Raw genomic sequence first — 20,221 nt, forward strand, 5'->3', positions numbered from 1 at the left:
CACCCATCCATAGAATATGATCATAAGAACTCAGTGGGATCTAAATGAAATTGGGCTAAAGAAGATATATTTAAACATAAGCCAAGATACAGTAGCATCACTTTTTTCAGATTCCTGATTTTTATATCATCATGCATAATATGATTATGTCAACAACAAGATTAAGGGTTAGTGACTGATAAAATATCCAAGATTTAATAGATTTTGAGCAATTACGCAATTAGGAGTACTTTTTAATTCTAAGCTAGCAATTTCCAAAGCCTTTCAAACCAACCAGAATCAAAAAAAAAAATTGCTTGAGTTTTCTTGTTATTTCTTCCATATAAGAAAGAGGAACACCAAATACAGGTAAAATATGATACAAAAACACTAGCTAATTTTTCATTCGTTTATATTGCTTTGTGTATAAAAAGGCAGTCCATGTATTTCTTGAATACTCCTTAAAATGTAAAGGTGCATCTTTTTGTTTTCCTTTTTATTTTATAAAGAATCCCACATGTACTAAAGACAGCTGTACAAAAGCAATTAATATCCATTAAATACTAATTATTTATTTATTGTAACTACCACAAATGTAGTGAAAAAGCAGCAACAAAAAATCTTTTAATAAAAGAATATGAATGCTCTAAAATTTCATTGAGTTATATTGTTCAGAATAATTGTATCTATTTCAGGGACCCAATATCAACTGTATCAACTCAACATGTGCATGAGTTTCAGCTTATTTTTTCAGTGGTGGTAGCAAACTTGCAGGGAATCTATATGCTTGACTCTCTTGAGTACTCTCTAACCTCACAGCATGCATGTGTGAGATGGTTAGTTTATATATATTTCCCAAGCATTATGACAATTTCATATTGTCTCTCAGTCTGCGGTATCATCTCTGGTTCTTTTGTATCTGCTAAAAATGGAGCTTGGGACTGTAATAGTCTTGACCTCGTGACAGACGTCTTAGGTAAACTTGGACTGGACAATTCATCTCTTGAGTATCATAACATATAAATTTGAGAGTAATTTATATCTACCTTCCCTTATTATATACTTCATGTAATTCTTCATTTACTAGGCTCAGGGAGATATTCAGGTAGATTTACTTCTGAAATATGTAGTAAACATCGATCTGGTAAAGAATTTCAAAATACAAGTTTCTAGAGTCAGAATAACATAGCAAAAAGGATATTACAGATCTTACACAGATCTGTGCCATAAACATAGTTGGCAGCAATTATGATCTTCCCTCACACAATTTGACATCTTTGCAGGGATTTATAATCCTGTGAACTGAAAATCACTCAGTCGTGTCCAACTCTTTGTGACCCCATGGACTGTACAGTCCATGGAATTCTCCAGGCCAAAATACTGGAGTGGGTAGCCTTTCCCTTCTCCAGCAGATCTTCCTAACCCAGGAATTGAAACCAGGCCTCCCACATTGCAGGAAGATTTTTTACCAGCTGAGCCACAAGGAAAGCCCAAATAAGTGAAAGCAGCTCAGTCGTGTCCAACTCTTTGTGACCCCACGGACTGTACAGTCCATGGAACTCTCTAGGCCAGAATACTGGAGTGGGTAGCCTTTCCCTTCTCCAGGGGATCTTCCTAACCCAGGGATTGAACCCAGGTCTCCCACTTTGCAGGTGGATTCTTTACCAGCTAAGCCACAAGGGAAGCCCTTTATAATCCTAGGTTGAATAAAACCCAAACAGAATCACTGTTTTAAATTAGTAAACTCCTAGTCATCTTCCCAAAATGTTCCTAGATATAAGGCCATTTCTCAGTCCCTACAGGCAGGATTTTTATCACCCCATGGGTATTCATGGGTTTTAACTCACGGCTGTATGAAATTGTGATAGTGTTTTTGTCCCATAAGGCAAAGATCATATCTGTTTCACTTTAGCAACCCCAGAATCTAGCCACTGCTAAAATGCATCACATGATAAATGAATGAATAAACAAGTTGAAAACAAGTTGCCTTAGAAAAATCTGTCTACGCTTAAGATTTAAAGTACAAAAATATTAATATAACATCCCCACTTACCTAGGAAATAGAATAACCACAAAGACTCTAGATTTAATCACAAATTTTAAAATTGAGAATTTAAGTCTATAAATAGCTCTTGGCATTTTTATTCTTATCTTAAAAAGCAGACAGTTTATGTAATTCAGTGTAAATAGACTGACATTTGCAATATGTATCAAAGAAATCAGCTCATATTTAGATGTTATTATAATTAGTACTTACCCATAGCTGATGATTCCCTTTGATTGAGTCACAAGTAAGGCCCCAATAGTCATATTCAGGACACTTTCTAGTAATCCAGTCTGTTGAGCAATGATAACCTGGTGAGCCAAATTCTGTAATTTGTTACTTGATAAAGATGGAATCAGTCCAGCGTTCCTTACTGTTGGCAGATCACCAATTTCAATGACCATCACTTTTGAGATCATTTCCATGGTGGGTAGGTCTCTATATGAGCTCATTTCTACCATGAGAGGTCTACGCTGACCTACTCGGTCATGACTGGTACAAGTCACAGTTGGGCAATTGCGCTTTCTCTTTGCTCTACTATCAGCCATGGCCTTTAAGGTTGCTTCATTTCCAGGCATCTGATGAATAAATCTGATTTGATCTTGGTTAATCTGCAAGAAGACAGTTAGTCTTTCAAGGATCACGATTTCCCAGCCTTTTTCTAGAACTGAAAACATCACATTGAGGGCCAAATGAATGGAAACACTTGACCGTATTTCAATGGGCTTCTCTCCTTGTAGGACAACATACAAGAGGTTATCTGTGATGCTGAAATAGTTGGAGCCAATAGACTCATTCAACAGTGAGGAAGTTGAATGAACTTGAGTAGGTGGAATGAATCTGTCTCCTGAGAAAACATATGGGCTCTGGAGTTCATGGTAGAATACAGCCAGGAGGAGCTTAGAGGTATTTTTGTTCCCCAATAGAAAAAAATGCAAAACATCAGGAGTCTGATCCACAAAGCAGACCTTGGTGATTTTCCTGGTGGGCACAATGGAATAGAAAGCAGATACCGACCTTGAAATGGAGCAGGGAGCACTGGCATTTATGCTACTAAAGGTGTCAACAAAACCGCTAGTCACAGACACAACTGGATACAACTTCTGCATTGCCCAACTGGTATCAGCACTGTCGAGAATTAAGATCACTGGGTCAGTCTGTTTGCAGATATAGCCATTTATCAGGGGTCGGTAGGTGCATTTCTGCTCTTCTCTAAATGTACCTATAAAATAAAGGGGGAAAAAAAGTGACTTAAGAACTACAGTCTCCCAAAGATGATTTCCAATCCATCACGCTCACCATCACCTGTAACCTCAGGAAACATTTACTGAATATTCAAGTGTACTAGATACTGAGAATGCAACAAAGTCTTGGGAAAAACATGGAAAGATACATATATTAAATAACAGGTCCTACGGCTTAGTGGGTAAAGAATCCTCCTGCAGTGCAGGAGACAGAGGAGATGCAGGTTCAAAACCTGGGTCGGGAAGATTCCCTGGAGGAGGAAATGGCAACCCACTTCAGTATTCTTGCCCGGAAAATCCCATGGATAGAGGAGTCTGGCAGGCTATACAGTGCATGGGGCCGCAAAGAGTTGGACATGACTGAGCAAGCGGCATGCAGTATAATTTAAATGCATATGTTACATAAAATGTTATTTAAAGTTAATAATGTATATAATAGCTAAATGGTAAAAGTAAAGCAAAGTAATTAAGAAAAAGGAATAATCACTAAGGCCTCCAAAAATGGAAAAACAATAGATGAGAAGGAGGTAATAATATTTGAGTCAATGGGAAAGAGGTAGATAGATTGAGGTGGCTGGGACAGAAATTTTATGGGAAGTATATTAAAATTGCAAAGGTATATTGTGACCAGATTGTGAAAGAGTTTGGATGTCAGACTATATCATTTTATCAAACTTTTTTTTATCGCTAACATGAAGAAAAAAGAAATACAGAAGGAGGAAAAGAAGAAAGTAGTAATTTGGGAGTGTTGACATTAAATAGAGCTCAACTCCCTGGTGGCTCAGAGGGTAAAGAATCTACCTGCAATGCGGGAGACCTGGCTTCAATCCCTGGGTTGGAAAGATCCCCTGGAGGAGGGTATGGCAACCCATTCCAGTATTCTTTCCTGGAGAATTCCATGCACAGTGGAGCCTGGTGGGCTACAGTCCATAGGGTCACAGACAGTCAGACACAACTGAGCGACTTAGCAGAGCATAACTTGAGTATGATTGCACGTGATGAAAGCATTTGAAGAGACAGCATTATTCACTATTCCCACCACTCCTAATATTTCTATAAGCCTAGAGTTTTTGTTCTGAATTCAAAAGTATATTTTATCTTCTAACAAAGAGTTCCTCTGACTTCAACTTAATAGTCACAAAAATGTATTGTTTCCTACATGTTTTAACTTGCCCTAGTGCATATTCATCTAAATAGCCTAAAGATTAAAACCAAAAAAACCCCCCAAATTATTACTAATGCAGGATGTACAGGGAACCTGTATAGCAAAGATTTACTGTAATAACATATAATGGAAAACAATTTCAAAAAATATATGTGTATATGTATAACTGAATCACCTTGCTGTGCACATGAAACATTGTAAGTCAACTATACTTCAATAAAAAATATACATATAAAGAAAAATAAGTATAACAGCAAAATTCAATGAAACCAACAACAAACAAAAAACTTGGATGAAATAAGCCTAATTCTTGAAAACTGACACAAAACTGAAAATTCTAATTGTTTCACCTCTTAAACAAATTGAATTTGCTAAATTAAATGTCAAATTATTAATTTATGTATAGATTTAATTGTAAAAATTTTTTAATGGTCACATTTACATAGAGTGTGTTTGACTTATCTTCAGAAACATGGAAAAAGTATTAAGAAAATTAACTAATTGCATGACCTTAATAATCATGGAAGTTCTTCTTTGAGACTATGATACACCGATCTCTACTACTGTTATCCGCTTTTCAAACGAGACAGTTAGGTAGCCTTCCCTCATGGAAGATCTTTGAATCACTCTAGTTCCTCTTTTTCTAAACCTACTGCTTACTTTCCTTCTTTTTAAACATTTTTTTCAGCCATGCTGATGCCATTGATGAATTGTTTACATTCTATCGAGCTTCGTGGATCTCCGACTTTTTTCTTTCTGCTTCTCATCCAGCAGTTACAAGGTATTTAAAAGTGACCTCTGTATATTGCTAAATTCTTGGAATTGTCCCTGAACAAAATACTTAGTCTCTTAGTTGATATGATTTTCAATCATTCTCTGCTACTAATTATATGTACTTTGATAAATTACATAAACACTAGGAACCAATGTTCTTAAGGGGTCATTTCTCAAGGCCTAAGACTGTATCTCATATTTCAGTTATCATAGGGCTTACTTAACATCCTGCGTCAAACACAGTAGAAACTCATTAACGTGTATTAGTTGATTGATACATAATGTCCTTTTCAAAACTCCTACTCTTCAAATAATTTATCTAGTTATAAGGTTATTATTCTGTAACTTGAATACAGTTTAAACCAACTCATCACAATAACGGAGTATACCACAAAAGTGTATTGAGAGAATTGTCCCTGAATTAATGTTAATATTTGATAGCTCAATATCATGAGAGATCCAATTATTTCACATGAAACCTTAAGAGTGGAATTACAGTCGATGATAAGAATCTTCTGTTCTTGAATCAGGTAACTGATTTGTCCACAAAATAATTTCTGTTATGACAAAGCATTTTTTCTCAGCTTGTTCACTAATTCATTAAACAAGTGGAGGAAGGGCGTAAAGGCTTGGATAAGCCTATAAATGAAATCAGGGAAGACATGTTCTGGAGACATCTCCAGAAGGTACCAGTAGGTAGTATGTAGTGGTAGACCTGGGATAATGTCTGGGGCAAGCAGGAATCTTACGGAAAACACATTGCATCTTTATACTCTAGCATGGAGTATATACAGTGGCACGGAAACTATCAGAGGGGTCCTGAAGGTTTGCATACAATTTTGTCAACGGGAGACTCTGCTTAGTTGATTCAACAGGTTTTAGATGGTGGCTTTTCCATGGTTGTTGCAAATAATCTATAATGTTTCCTTGGGAGAGTTTCAGATAAAGAAATATCTGACAGGAAGTCCATAGACTCCTAAGAGTGGTACCTGGAAGTGGGACAGAATCAAACAGGGACTAGAATGCCAAATGGTAGAAATGGCCCCACTTCAAAGATACCTCTAAGCTATAAGGCTGGTGATTCTTCCTTCTTTCTTTCCTCCCTCCATCCCTTATTTTCTTCCCTTCTTCTTTTCCTAACCACCTTTACCTAAAACTTATTGGCAAGTTTAATTATTCATAGTTTATAGACAGCAAAACTGACTCACAGAAATTATGATTCACACAATTACTTAGTAACAGTCGTGAGAAGAAGAACATCTTCAAACTTCTACCTATGCTTTTGGCAAAATAGAATGGAATCCAAATCATTCATTTGGGGATTGTATTTAGATGTGGTGTCAGCTGGGATGATTAACCCTTTAGGAGGCATATCGGGTGGCCAGGAGTTCTCTTTACACCGTCTATTGACAGAAAGGTTTTTGGTTCTCTTTACACAGCCTGTTGACAGAGAGATTTTTGGTTATTTGTCAAATCATGCATTTGTTGAGATTGCATTTGCTTTTTTCATATTACCGCTTGACCTGTAAAAAATTTTAGCATCCCTCAAGTATGAACATAGAGCCACAAATTTAACAAAGGCAACAGCCTAAAGATTATTGGCAAGTAAGTTTTAGTTTTATAGCCAAACTTGGAATCTTGGTGTTCATAAATAAGAAATTTCATTTTTATTTCTCCAAAACTTACCAATGACTAAAAGATGGTGGTTTATCAGTAGTTCACCACCCATTTTCCTATCTCATCTTCAGAATTAATCAATTCCAGTATTTTATTTTTGAGATGAGGCAAAAAATCAAGCACAGGAAAGCACCAGGGTTCCAAAGCTGCTAAGTGGATGTAGGTCTTTTTATTAAAATGGAGTATGATATAATTTCTTTACAGTGTTGTATTTGTTTCTGCTATATAATGAAGAGTGAATTGGCTGTAAGTATACATAATTCCCCTCCCTCCTGCACCTCCCTTCCATCTCTCCCGTCCCACCCGTCTAAGTTATCACAGAGCACCAAGCTGCGCTCCCTGTGCTGTAGAGCACATTCCCACTAACTTCATTGTGGGAGAGAACTGACATGAACCCCTTAGAGAAGAGCATGCATACAGCCAGATGCAGTCACATCCCCTCCAGCACTCACAGGGACAGTCCAGCTCCCTTTCTAAATAGCATTCCATCTTTTCTTTCCCTGGGTTTCTCTCTCCTGCCTCTTTCCATTAGTGAAGGATTTCATTTTGAGTGATGATTCTCTTTCTCACTTGTTTTTGTCTGTTCTTTTCCCACTTCTCCAAATGGCCTTATCTGCCAGTCACAATTTTTGTGGTCTGCAATTCGGATCACTTTTAAATGAAACCCATGCTGGCTTTGGTAATCATAATGTCATTTACAATTTACCACTAAACACGTTTATTCGGTTAGTAGCACGCTGGAGAAAGAGAACTCCATATGAACTCACCGTGAAAGGCCTAATCTGATTATTTCCTCATGAAAATCCAGGCAGGGGTGCTTGTAAGAAAGGCTAAGAGAAGAAGGGTGAAAAAAAAAAAAAAAAACCAAGGTCTGTCCACAGCTGACTTTCATAATCAATGTGAATAGATAAAGTGACCCAGTCTGTCAGGGGCAGCCAAACAGTCACCCCAGGGCATTCCTCTCCAGAAGGCAAGAATGGACAGGACTTAATAAATGCCGAGTGACCAGTGAGTGTCGGCTCAGCATCTGCTATTGCATTCAAGATGGACAAGACCGGTGATCAAGTCCAGAAGCTCCCCTCTAAGTGGAAAAAATTAGAATGAAGCAGGTTGTACATGTGTGTGCAGGTGTGCACACAAGCACTTGTTTTGTGTGTACTCTAACATCCTAAAACACACTACATACAACATACTCTGTCCACCTTTCCCTAGATTGGAAACCATAGACGGGAAAACCTAGAAAGGAAGGGTATTAGGTATGCCAGGCAGAGGAAGAGGCAGAGGAGAAAGTGGGTGAGTATGTATGTGAGTGTGTGTGTATGTGTGTGTGTGCACGCACAAGCGCATGTGCACACACACACACTCAGGTTGCTCCCAGGGTTCTAACAAATATTAACTTTGTGTCAATATTTGTCCTTCCTGTCGTGAAATGAGGATTTTCCACCTCATTTCACGTTTGAAAAGAAAATATGCCAAAGGGGTAGTCTTTGCTAGGAAAAAAAAAAAAAATTAAAAGAAAAGGAAAAAAAAAAAGAAACAACTCTATCCTTTATTTAGAAAAATGGATCAGAAGGAAAGAAAAAAGTATGTTTAAAATAAATGTTTTGACTCAAAGGCACATAGAATCTTTCCATCTTCCCCTTTTCAACAAAAGAGAGAAATTTATATGTTTGAAATTGAATGAAATACAACATTAATGATTTTTTTCCTCGAGGTTAACACCACCATTTCCCTCGATAATTTTTTAGCCATTTTGTGATAGATTTCACAATTCATGGTACACTAACGTATAGCAGATTTTGACAAAAACAAAATATATAATAATTCTCTTATTTTCAAGAAATGAAAAGAAATCATTTACAATTCTTTTCTGTCAAACACCATTTACACCTCATTATTTCTAATTTAACAAATATAAATGGCCACAGATCAAAAAAAGTGAAGACAGGTTGAATTTATCCCCATTTATAAACCCTCAGGCTATGAGGAGTAAAATTTCAAAATATCAAAGCCGTGTTCCTAAATATACAAAGGGAGTAACTGAAATCTTGCAAAGAAATATTAAAGAAGATACACAAATTGATTGCTTTAGAAATAATAGAGAAAAGCTGTCTATGTTTTTGAAATGGGGAATTCAAAATTAATAAATTATTTTTTTAAACCTCAAAAATAATGGGCATATGTTGCACTTGTAAAGTGAAGAGAAATTAAAAGTGATGTTCTTGTGAATAATGGATTCAATACAGATGACCAAAACACAACCTAGCTAATTTGGAATGTAGAATTATCAGTCTTAGAGTCTATTGTGTGATCACAATATGGTATATACTTGCACACACACCCACATAGATAGTTAAGATTACTATAAGAAAATGTAATTTGGGAAACTTAAATTTTAATGAACTGGAACATTCAATGTATTCCAAATTTAGGTCCTGAAGCTTAAAAATTAAGGCATTTGCAGGTTGCTTTGCATAAATTGCTAAGTGGTAGCATTTGGGAGCTGAGTCTCCTCTGGCATCATTTTCAGTGAGGAAGACAATCTAATAGCTCGTGGTTGGCATGGCAAAGTAACTCTGTATGCTCAGGAGTCAAGAGAGGGTAGAATAGAGATGCCCAAGTGTAAAGACAGCTCTGAAGGACTGAAGATATCGCACAGGCAGTATCTGTGGCAAGCTCTCAATGAAGCATAAACATCCATGGGGCTAACGGGCTAACAGACTTCAGGAGCTATGGATTCTATGATCTGTACCCATTATATGAGCAATCTCACCAAAGTTCTTGAACTTGGGTCTATTTTCCATGGGAATAGATTTCCAAACTAATGTAAGAAAAATGGAAAACCACACAAGACCAACCGTTATATGAATGAAGCAAAGATGCTTGGAAGGCCTTCCGTGAAAGGTCTTTCTGTCTTTACTGAGTTTTCTTGGTGAGTATTTTGAAATATTTGTTCCCTTTGTAGAAAAAAGTGTTACTCTGATCAGGAGATAAAAGTAAGTGATGAAGTGGTGATGAGATGAGGGAGAGGATTAGGTAGTATCAAATAGCCCTTTCTTCTGAATCAACCATTTTTAAATAGAAAAGAAACCTCTTATTTTTGGTGATGAAAGTCCATTCAAACTCATTCTAGAGGACTATGTTATATGATTTCACTATGTGGAATGTTTTTTTTCTATATTTTCCTTGAAATAAGTGGCATAGAAAATATTTTTGCATTATTATTATTATGCTGATTCACTAAATACTGCACTGAAAACAGCCAAGGTAAATGCAAATTCAGGAAGTTCAGTCTTGGGGGCGAGAGATCCGGTTTTCCAGTTAGAGAAATCTGCATTGTGTCCTGGTTCTGCCACCTTCTAGCTGCAAAACAACAGGCAAATTACGTAAGTATCCTCTCTCTGACTCAGTTCACTTCTCTGTAAATGTGATTGAGAATGGTTTCCAATCCATAGGCTGATGGACAGGGTCAAATGTAATGATGTATGTGCAGAGCCAGGAATGCAAGCATACATCTTAGTCGCTCAGTCATGTCTGATTCTTTGCAATCCCATGGCCTGTAGCCCAATAGGCTCCTCTGTCCTTGGGGATTCTCCAGACAAGAATACTAAAGTGGGTTGCCATGCCCTCCTCCAGGGGATCTTCCCACCCCAGGGATGAACCCAGGGCTCCCACATTGCAGGTGGATTCTTTACCATCTGAGTCACCAGGAAAGCCCATGAATACTGGAGTGGTAACCCTTCTTCAGGGGATCTTCCTGACCCAGGAATCGAACCACGGTATCCTGCATTGCAGGTAGATTCTTTGCCAGCTGAGAGTCAGGTATGAACACGTGCTAACAATTCATTCATCATAATTTTAAAAGGAGTATTATTTAAAAATACTTTGCACTCTCCTTTTGCCTTTTTTGACACTATCCTCATCTCCGACTAATAGCATTTGCGTCATAGGAGTCTAAAACAGCCCTGTAAGTGTTGCAAGCATTCACAATAAAAGATGTTGAAAGAGATGAGTTAAAGGTGAAGAAAACACTAAAATGTGGACATAAGATTGTTCATTTTTAGAAAATATGGACCAGAAAAAAATATGCGTATACACACATTCATATGTGTGTGGATACATGCACACACACACGTGTGTCTCTAAGCAAGACACTTATTTTTTCCCACTAATCAAAAAATAAAACCTGCAAAATTCCAGCTGGTTTCCATTTCATCTTATCTTTACTGTTCCCTTCATCCCTTTTGTAATACTCTCCATCTCTATCCCACCTATTATCACTACCTCCTATTTCTTTTCTGTTAGCAAACCTTGCCTGCCAGCTTTGAACAAAGTGATGTCCGTGTGTCAAAAAGGTAGGGACAGTCAACAGCCCTCTTTACAAATACAATTCGGGTACACTCCCTCCCCAGAATGATAAACTTATCACCTCTCCAGTCCTTGGTGTGAAGCTGAAGCAGTAATTCTGTCGAATGCCAAAACTGAAATGGATGCAGCCGTGCCATGCCCAGCGCTGAGCTGTGGGTGTAATGAGATTTGAATGGGAAACCCCGGACACAATAAATCTGCACCATATGTGACCGTTTCCTGTGTCAGTTCCTTTCTCATAACCAGTGGAGACTTTTTTCCCTCTCATGACCCCACACCACGACTCTGAAATCTTTCATGGCTGCTTATGGGCCGCAGGCTTTTTCCAGCAGTTGTATAAATAAATGAATTTGACAGCAAACATCATAACAGTTAGCAGTAATGTGTGTTCGCCACAAGTGCCTATACTGCTCAGTGGAGAAATGGCAGAGGAAACAGCTTGTTTTGTTACCTAAACAAAACTAGTTTCATTTGACAAGTGCTGAAAGAATTAGTCAAATAAACCTGAAATCCACTGGGACTATTTTTGCCAATTCCTCCTGCCAGTGAAATGTTCCCAGCATCTCAATGCCTATGATTCATGAGAGATAAATTGCACCCCGCCTCTTATTCTGAGATAAAGATCTGGGCTGGGAATACCAAACCTTTGGCAGATATTTTGTATTAATCTTTTTTGCAAGGTCAGACTGTCACGTGTGGGAACTCAAGTATGGCAGAGGGTTTTCAAGGAAGCTTGTGGGAGACAAACCAAGGACAGTTAAGGTCAGAGGGAAGAGACAAACAATGATGACCCAGTTCACTGAGTACCCATTGACTGACAGCAAAGAGTGCTTCCTTTTCTTTCACATTCCCTTCATTCTAGAAAGAAAAATATCTACAAAGAGACCATTACTGAAATAAATGGGGTTAACATGTCCCTTATCTCCACAGTCCCAATAAAGTGAAGTGGTCTCTCTTCAGTGAATCTGTGGTCGATTTAGATAAGCTCAAAAAGAGCACAGATTTTCCTCTATAAAATGGGTTAGTTGTTTATAAGTCCTTAAATTTTGCTGCTTCTCCACTGGCATCCCAGTGCTAATCCCCATGCTCCAGATGTGAAAGATGTTAGAGCAGAGTGAGTATTCTTACAAATGCTGGTTATTTATATGGATTCTGGTGCAAACTGCAGTGGTTCAAATTCTAACTCTGCTACTTATTCCTTGCGTGATATTAGGCAAGTAACAACTTCATCGTGCCTTAGTTTCCTCCTTTGCAAAGTGGGAAGAAAAATGGAATAGTTTCAAGCTCAAAAGGCAGATGTGACAATCAAATGCATTTTAAAAGGCTCAGAACAATGCCTGGGACATAATAAGTGGTATTATTATCATCATTATTATTTTTCCAAACAAAGAGACTTAGAAAGTAGTCTCTTTAGAAACACTAAAGCCTTTCTCCGAGACAACTTGACATTGACATTTAATCTGAGAAATGAAATTTTGAAACATAGCACACCTTGAAGTCAATGACAAATAATTTCAAGGTATAGTACCACACCACTTTACATAAAAATATCATCTGGACCTTGGACATAGTTCTTTTAGATGTAGGCTACTCTTTTTAAGTGGTCCTCTTTGTCATGGTCAAGTAATCTTTGCTTTTAGGATCTTCTCATATTCAACATAAATATCACTGAATAGGAGGATGAAATTTTAGGACTATCACCAGCTCATGGATCCTGGTTCAAGCGCTTGCTTTGCTGTTGTTTTTTTTTTTTAATCTTTTTGAAATGTAATTATTAACATGGATTACAAAGTGTTCTGCTGTCTGATAATGTGCAAAAATGGATTATAATCAACATGAGCAGATATTGTCATGTGCAGAGAGTTAGCTACCTATATAGTAGATTCCCAGTATCTCTGTTTTAACTGACAGATCTGCCTGAGTATACATTTCTCTATATCTAGTCAAACACTTCCTATGGAGAAAAGTCAGATATATTAATGAGTTGAATTGTGTAAAAATAAATGGACTCATTACATTTTGCTCTTAGAGCAGTAAGTACCAATAAAACTTGAAAGAGGTGAGTCGACTGAAGGCATGGAACCATTCAACTTTATAAAATAATGGTGAAACAGGAGAGGCAAAGTGGGGTTGTCTTGGGATTTAGGGAAGGAGGTGGGTATGCTAGAAACAAATACATAAAGTGACATCATCTTGTGGTCCAATGGGTTTGAGTGAGGCTCCATCTACAGTAGAATGATCTGAAAACCTTTCTGTCACCGTTCCCTATGACCAGACTGCACTGAGACAGCTGGAGACGTCTCAAAAACTGATCTGCAAGACAATGACTTGTCCCCTAGGCAACTTCACCACTGAAAAATGCCATCTAAAATGCCTCTCTTGCTCCTCCCAAATTCCTTCCCAAGATGTTTCAGGGTACATAAGCTGATTCACTTTAGGATCCCCACAGGTGAATGTACATGGCCCCAAGGCTGCATAAACAGAGCTGAGCAGCATCCTTTTTGATTGACTGGCCACTTTCACCACCTCTTAAAGAGAAAATGAACATGGCACCGTGTAAAGTCTGATTTTCTGATTTAAGGATAAAACTGAGGGGACAGAGAAACTTTCAAAGAACTGTAGGTGGGACTTCCTGGTGGACCAGTGGCTAGGACTCGGTGCTCCCAACGCAGGGGTCTCAGATTTAATCCCTGATCAGGGAACTAGATTCCCAAATGCTGCAACCAAGACCCAGAATAGTCAAATAAATAAATTTTTTTTTAAAGATTTTCATTTAAAACAGTAAATAATTAAAGACCTGTAGGTTTAATCAAGCAAGTCTGTGGAACTATGAAAATAATCACTCAACTAATTCTTCATCATTTTCCACGTATGTGTGTGAACATATGTAAAGTCTAGGCTTATTTCAGGAAGCAACAGGCTTGTACTTCCCTATGCTCTCTTGGTCAAGTAGAATCATTAGTCATTAGTCATTGGGCAGGGGCCTCTCCCATGGCTCAGCAGTAAAGAAACTGCCTGCAGTGCAGGAGATCCAGGTTAGATACCCCAGTCGGGAAAATCCCCTGGAGAAGGGAATGGAACCCACTTAGTATTCTCCCCGGGGAAATCCCATGGACAGAGAAGCATGGTAGGCTACAGTCCACAGGGTCTCAAAAGAGTCAGACGTGACTTAGTGACTCAACAAAAACAATCATTTCTCAGAGGTACCAAGTGTCCCTTTGGAGCTATACAACTTAATTAAAAGAATTGGCAAACTACAGGCCATAGGCCAAATCTAGCCCACTGGCTATTGTTGTAAATAAAGTTTTATTGGAACACAGCCCATGCTCATTTGTTTATGCATTATAAACTATTGTAAACTCTGATTGTGCACTGTAATAACAGACTTGAGTCATTGTAACAAGAAACTCTATGACCTGCGAAGTTGAAAATATTTACTATCAGGCCCTTTACAGAATATGTTTGCCAACCCCTGCTCTAAGAGTTCCAAGTTTGTCTCTAAGATTGACCAGCAAAGTACAAGAATAAAGCTGATTTCTCAGACTGGGTCTCTGCCAACCAAAGATATATAAGAAGTGTCAGCAAAAAATAAACCTTTGTGTTTTTTGAGGTACTAAGATTTGCAGGGTGTATCCACCCTACTCTGATGGATACAGCATCTTTGCTATTCTCATACATATCCTTTTCTCTGAGAATACATAATATATCCAGCTTTAGGGAAGGGAACAAAGAACATGAAGAGAAGCTTTTTGTTTGTTCGTTTGGTCTTCAGGAGACAGGATGAGGACATGAAATGTTCGAATTCTCAGTTAACATTTGGACTAGAACTTTTCCCTCTAAATAAAAAGATTCTCCAGAGAATTAATCATAATTTTTGCTTCTATTAATAACACATCAGAATCAATCGTCTCTGCTAACACTCCTTGAAAAAGTAGTCCCATGAATCTCTGCAAATTTGCTTTCTTTGCCATAAAATTTCCTCAATATACTGCACACAGAAGGTTATTAATGTCATTAGGGGGAAAGATGTCCATAAGTCCACAAGTGAAATGCTCAAGTCTTTCAGAATGAGTTCTTGCATTTGGGCTTTGGCAGTTTTAATATGGGTGAAAAATGTATACAGCTGGCCCAACTTGCACACTTCGCTGTGCCTAGTTCTTCTATTTTGGAAGAAAAAAAAGGTCCACTTGTGGGACAGGAAACAACATGGTCTTTTCAGCTTCACAGAAGGACGAGTGGAGTGGACAGCCTGCTGCTGCCACTCTTTGGAAGCAGAAAGTGATGAATTCAACTTGAGAGTATCATGTTCCTTGTGTCAGATGTTGAAAGGAAAGCCAAGGGGAATCTTGCCAGCACTGTGACTGGATGGATAGAGATACCGGGGTGAAATGTCAATGGCATTGACATTTTCTTCCTATTCCCTGTGACCTTTGACAATAGACAGAGCAGACCACCGTGAACCTCAGTTTCCCTCTTATGCATGCAAAAGAATATACATGAATATTGCGCTCCAGGGAGATGGCATAATCAATGAGTGCACTAACGTCTAGGAAACACGCCAGGGAAAGTTGTTTGAGGAAGGAGGCAGCTACTCAAGCAACCTGCCCACTGAGGGCAATAAACAGGGACAGGAGGGAGAGCGGGTGGGAAGCATGATCAGGTTAACCAGACACTTCCCAGTCACCCGAACAAATAATTTGTTAGGATTCTTAAAAATAAGATACCTCCAAGTCATCTTTTCCTTCTGAAAACTGGTACAACACAGTTCAGCAAGGTGAAGGGGTTTTAAGAATATTTTCGAATTCAATTTTGACTAATAAAACACATCTGGACTATTGGGATGTGCAATTGGCAGCAAAATTCAGACAGAAAAAAATAGTAAAAGACATTTTTTTTACTACTGATATATAATAGTAGATACACACTGCTATATATGAAATAGACAACAACACAGATTTACTGTAGCGCATAGGAAATTATGGGCTTCCCTTGTGGCTCAGTTGGTAAATATATTTGATATCTTGCAATAACCAATAATGGAAAATAATCAGAAAAAATATAGATATACACATACATAGATGTATAATCAAATCACTTTGCTATACATCTGAAACAGAATATCTTTAACACAATATTGTAAATCAACTTTACTTCAATTTAAAAAAAAAAAACTGAAATTTTAATGTCCTCCCTTTAAATTCTACCCTTCCGCTTGTGTGCCCTATCTTGGAAAAAAATCAGACAGAGTGGCTTATTTATAGCAAACACTTTATACAAAATGAGAGACAAAAAAAGCAGCTTTTAAAGCTATAAAAACAAGTACTTCAAAAAAGATCTACAGGACTTTCCTAGTGGTACAGAGGATATGAACCCACCTGATAATGCAGGGGACACAGGTTTAATCCCTGGTATGGGAAGATCCCACACGCCTTGGAGCAACAAAACCTATGTGCCACAAATACCGAGCCTGTGCTCTAGAACATGGGAGCCATAACTACTGAAGCCCACATGTCCAGATCCTGTGCTCGGAGGAAAGGGAAGGCACTGCAATGAGAAGCTCATGCACCAAAAATAAAATAAATAAATAAATCACATAAAAAGATCTATAAATGCCAACAGACACTGTATACAAGCTTAACATGAAAAGGGTAACAGATTAAGCAAAATTTTAATTACACACCATCATATACCATCATATATAAGATTTCAAAATTACAAGCAGTTGTTACTATGGTTTGCACGTAAGGATTTGGACAAAGTCTAAAAAAGTGTAGAATCAGGAACTTGACAGCCATCCTGGGCATTATCTTATCATCTTGGGTTTTTATAAAGTCTGGGGGCACTTGGGTGACAGGAAGGGAAAACAGAAAAAAGAGTTTCATTTTCTAGTTCTTTTGTTATATAGTTCTGATATTTAAGCACTGATTTAACCCTAGCTTTTGTCATTATCCTGATAGGATTTAGACTTTGGGAACATGACAGTTAACAAAAAAGGGAGAGACACAGTGCTTGCCTTCAGAGGACTGAAGTAGTCAAGTTTCAAGTCTTCCTCTTTAGATGCAGTGAGCTCTTTTAGAGCTTGTGAGCAGCGTGAATACAGGTATCAGCCCCACTTCCTCTTGGTGTGACTCCCTCCCTCCCCATACACACTCATGCCTGACACCCACAGAAGGAAGAATCAGCAAAACTTCCTGAGCACGTACTACCTGCCAGGTCCTGAGAGTCATTCTCGCGTGCTAAGTCGCTTCAGTCGTGTCAGACTTTTTGCGACCCTATGGACTCTAGCCCTCCAGGCTCCTCTGTCCCTGGGATTCTCCAGGCAAGAATACTGGAGTGGGCTGCCATGCCCTCCTCCAGGGCATCTTTCTGACCCAAGGATCAAACCTGCGTCTCTTATGTCTCCTGAATTGGTAGGCAGGTTCTCTATCACTGGCACCACCTGGGAAGCCCGTGAGAGTCATTCAACATGTCGTATTTTATTTAATCGTCACAACAAATGTAGAGGTATGTTTTTATTGCTTACATTTTCCAAATAAGGAAATTGGACCTGAAGGACTATGAAACGGCAAAGTCAGACTTTAGAAGCGGCCCAGATCCCTGAGTCACTACCAGGAGCCACCCACTCTTCTCAGGCCGATATTTGAATGGACAAAAAGTTTTCCTTTTGTTAAAACATTGAGATTGGGGGGTTTTCTGTTAACTGGAGTTAATCACTCTGCCCTACCCAATGTTCATGCTTTACCTTAGTAAATGAAGTCAATTTTAAAAGTGAATCAATCTTTTACAAGTGGTTGACCAGATTTTCCAGCACCACTTGTTAAAGAGATTGTCTTTAATCCACTGTATATTCTTGCCTCCTTTGTCAAAGATAAGCTGTCCATATGTGCGTGGATTTATCTCTGGGCTTTCTATTTTGTTCCATTGATCTATATTTCTGTCTTTGTGCCAGTACCATACTGTCTTGATAACTGTGGCTTTGTAGTAGAGCCTGAAGTCAGGTAGGTTGATTCCTCCAGTTCCATTTTTCTTTCTCAAGATCGCTTTGGCTATTCGAGGTTTTTTGTATTTCCATACAAATTGTGAAATTATTTGTTCTAGCTCTGGTCAACCACTTGTAAAAGAATGAAACTAGAACACTTTCTAACACCATATACAAAAATAAACTCAAAATGGATTAAAGATCTCAACCTAAGACCAGAAACTATAAAACTCCTAGAGGAGAACATAGGCAAAACACTCTCTGACATACATCACAGCAGGATCCTCTATGACCCACCTCCCAGAATATTGGAAATAAAAGCAAAAATAAACAAATGGGACCTAATTAAACTTAAAAGCTTCTGCACAACAAAGGAAACTATTAGCAAGGTGAAAAGACAGCCTTCAGAATGGGAGAAAATAATAGCAAATGAAGCAACCGACAAACAACTAATCTCAAAAATATACAAGCAACTCCTACAGCTCAACTCCAGAAAAATAAATGACCCAATCAAAAAATGGGCCAAAGATCTAAATAGACATTTCTCCCAAGAAGACATACAGATGGCTAACAAACACATGAAAAGATGCTCAACATCACTCCTTATCAGAGAAATGCAAATCAAAACCACTATGAGGTACCATTTCACGCCACTCAGAATGGCTGCGATCCAAAGTCTACAAATAATAAATGCTGGAGAGGGTGTGGAGAAAAGGGAACCCTCTTACACTGTTGGTGGGAATGCAAACTAGTACAGCCACTATGGAGAACAGTGTGGAGATTCCTTAAAAAACTGGAAATAGAACTGCCTTATGACCCAGCAATCCCACTGCTGGGCATACACACTGAGGAAACCAGAAGGGAAAGAGACACGTGTACCCCAATGTTCATCGCAGCACTGTTTATAATAGCCAGGACATGGAAGCAACCTAGATGTCCATCAGCAGATGAATGGATAAGAAAGCTGTGGTACATATACACAATGGAGTATTACTCAGCCATTAAAAAGAATACATTTGAATCAGTTCTAATGAGGTAGATGAAACTGGAGCCTATTATACAGAGTGAAGTAAGCCAGAAGGAAAAACATAAATACAGTATACTAACGCATATATATGGAATTTAGAAAGATGGTAACGATAACCCTGTATACGAGACAGCAAAAGAGACACTGATGTATAGAACAGTCTTATGGACTCTGTGGGAGAGGGAGAGGGTGGGAAGATTTGGGAGAATGGCATTGAAACATGTGAAATGTCATGTATGAAACGAGATGCCAGTCCAGGTTCAGTGCACGATGCTGGATGCTTGGGGCTGGTGCGCTGGGACGGCCCAGGGGGATGGTATGGGGAGGGGGAGGGAGGAGGGTTCAGGATGGGGAGCACGTGTATACCTGAAATTTTTTTTAATTAAAAAAAAAAATGTTGATAAAAAAAAATAAATAAAAAAGAAAAAAAAAAAAAAAAGTGAATCAAGATGCAGAGGCAAAGAACAAACAAGGTTAAGGTCCCAGATGGTTTAGAAGCAATAGTAAAAGGAAACGCCGAAGGCCTTGACTCTCTGACCGAGACTGTATCTATCATTTAAGGAGGCTCCATATAATAACAGTTTAATAATAATAAATAATATTTATATTTAATAATAATAGCATGGCTCTCCTGCTCTTGCAAGTTCACAGAGACTGGCTATAGATGACTTCTGCTCTCCTAGGTGATTTCCACTTGGTAACTGGCTCAAAACTAACACGAGGGCACTTAAAGACAGATAAGGATTCAGAAGCTTCACTACCATCTGGAATACAAGAGTTCCAGCAGCATCCTACAGCCAAGAAAGAAAGTCAGAAGCTACAAGCAGCTAGTGTGAACTTTGAAGAAAGTTTGGCAAAAGGGCAAGAGCATATTTTTAATTCCTAAAGGATAGCTCATGTGCTTTCCATTGGACCTGCTCTGTGTCAAAGGCCAATTTCCACTCATTATGATACACTCAGTTAG

General features: G+C 38.3%; 1 protein-coding gene across 3 annotated transcripts in view; it reads right to left on the reverse strand.

The window, feature by feature from the left end:
* The window catches only part of PKHD1 (PKHD1 ciliary IPT domain containing fibrocystin/polyductin), a 443,703-nt gene that overhangs the window by 42,387 nt on the left and 381,095 nt on the right, over positions 1-20,221 (reverse strand). For all 3 annotated transcript variants that reach the window (XM_061398409.1, XM_061398410.1, XM_061398408.1), the window contains one exon: positions 2,237-3,245. In XM_061398409.1, coding sequence (XP_061254393.1) covers positions 2,237-3,245 — 1,009 coding nt within the window. The remainder of the gene's footprint in view (positions 1-2,236; positions 3,246-20,221) is intronic.

This window comes from Bos javanicus, chromosome 23 (genome assembly GCF_032452875.1).
Source record: "Bos javanicus breed banteng chromosome 23, ARS-OSU_banteng_1.0, whole genome shotgun sequence".
Lineage (NCBI taxonomy): Eukaryota > Metazoa > Chordata > Mammalia > Artiodactyla > Bovidae > Bos > Bos javanicus.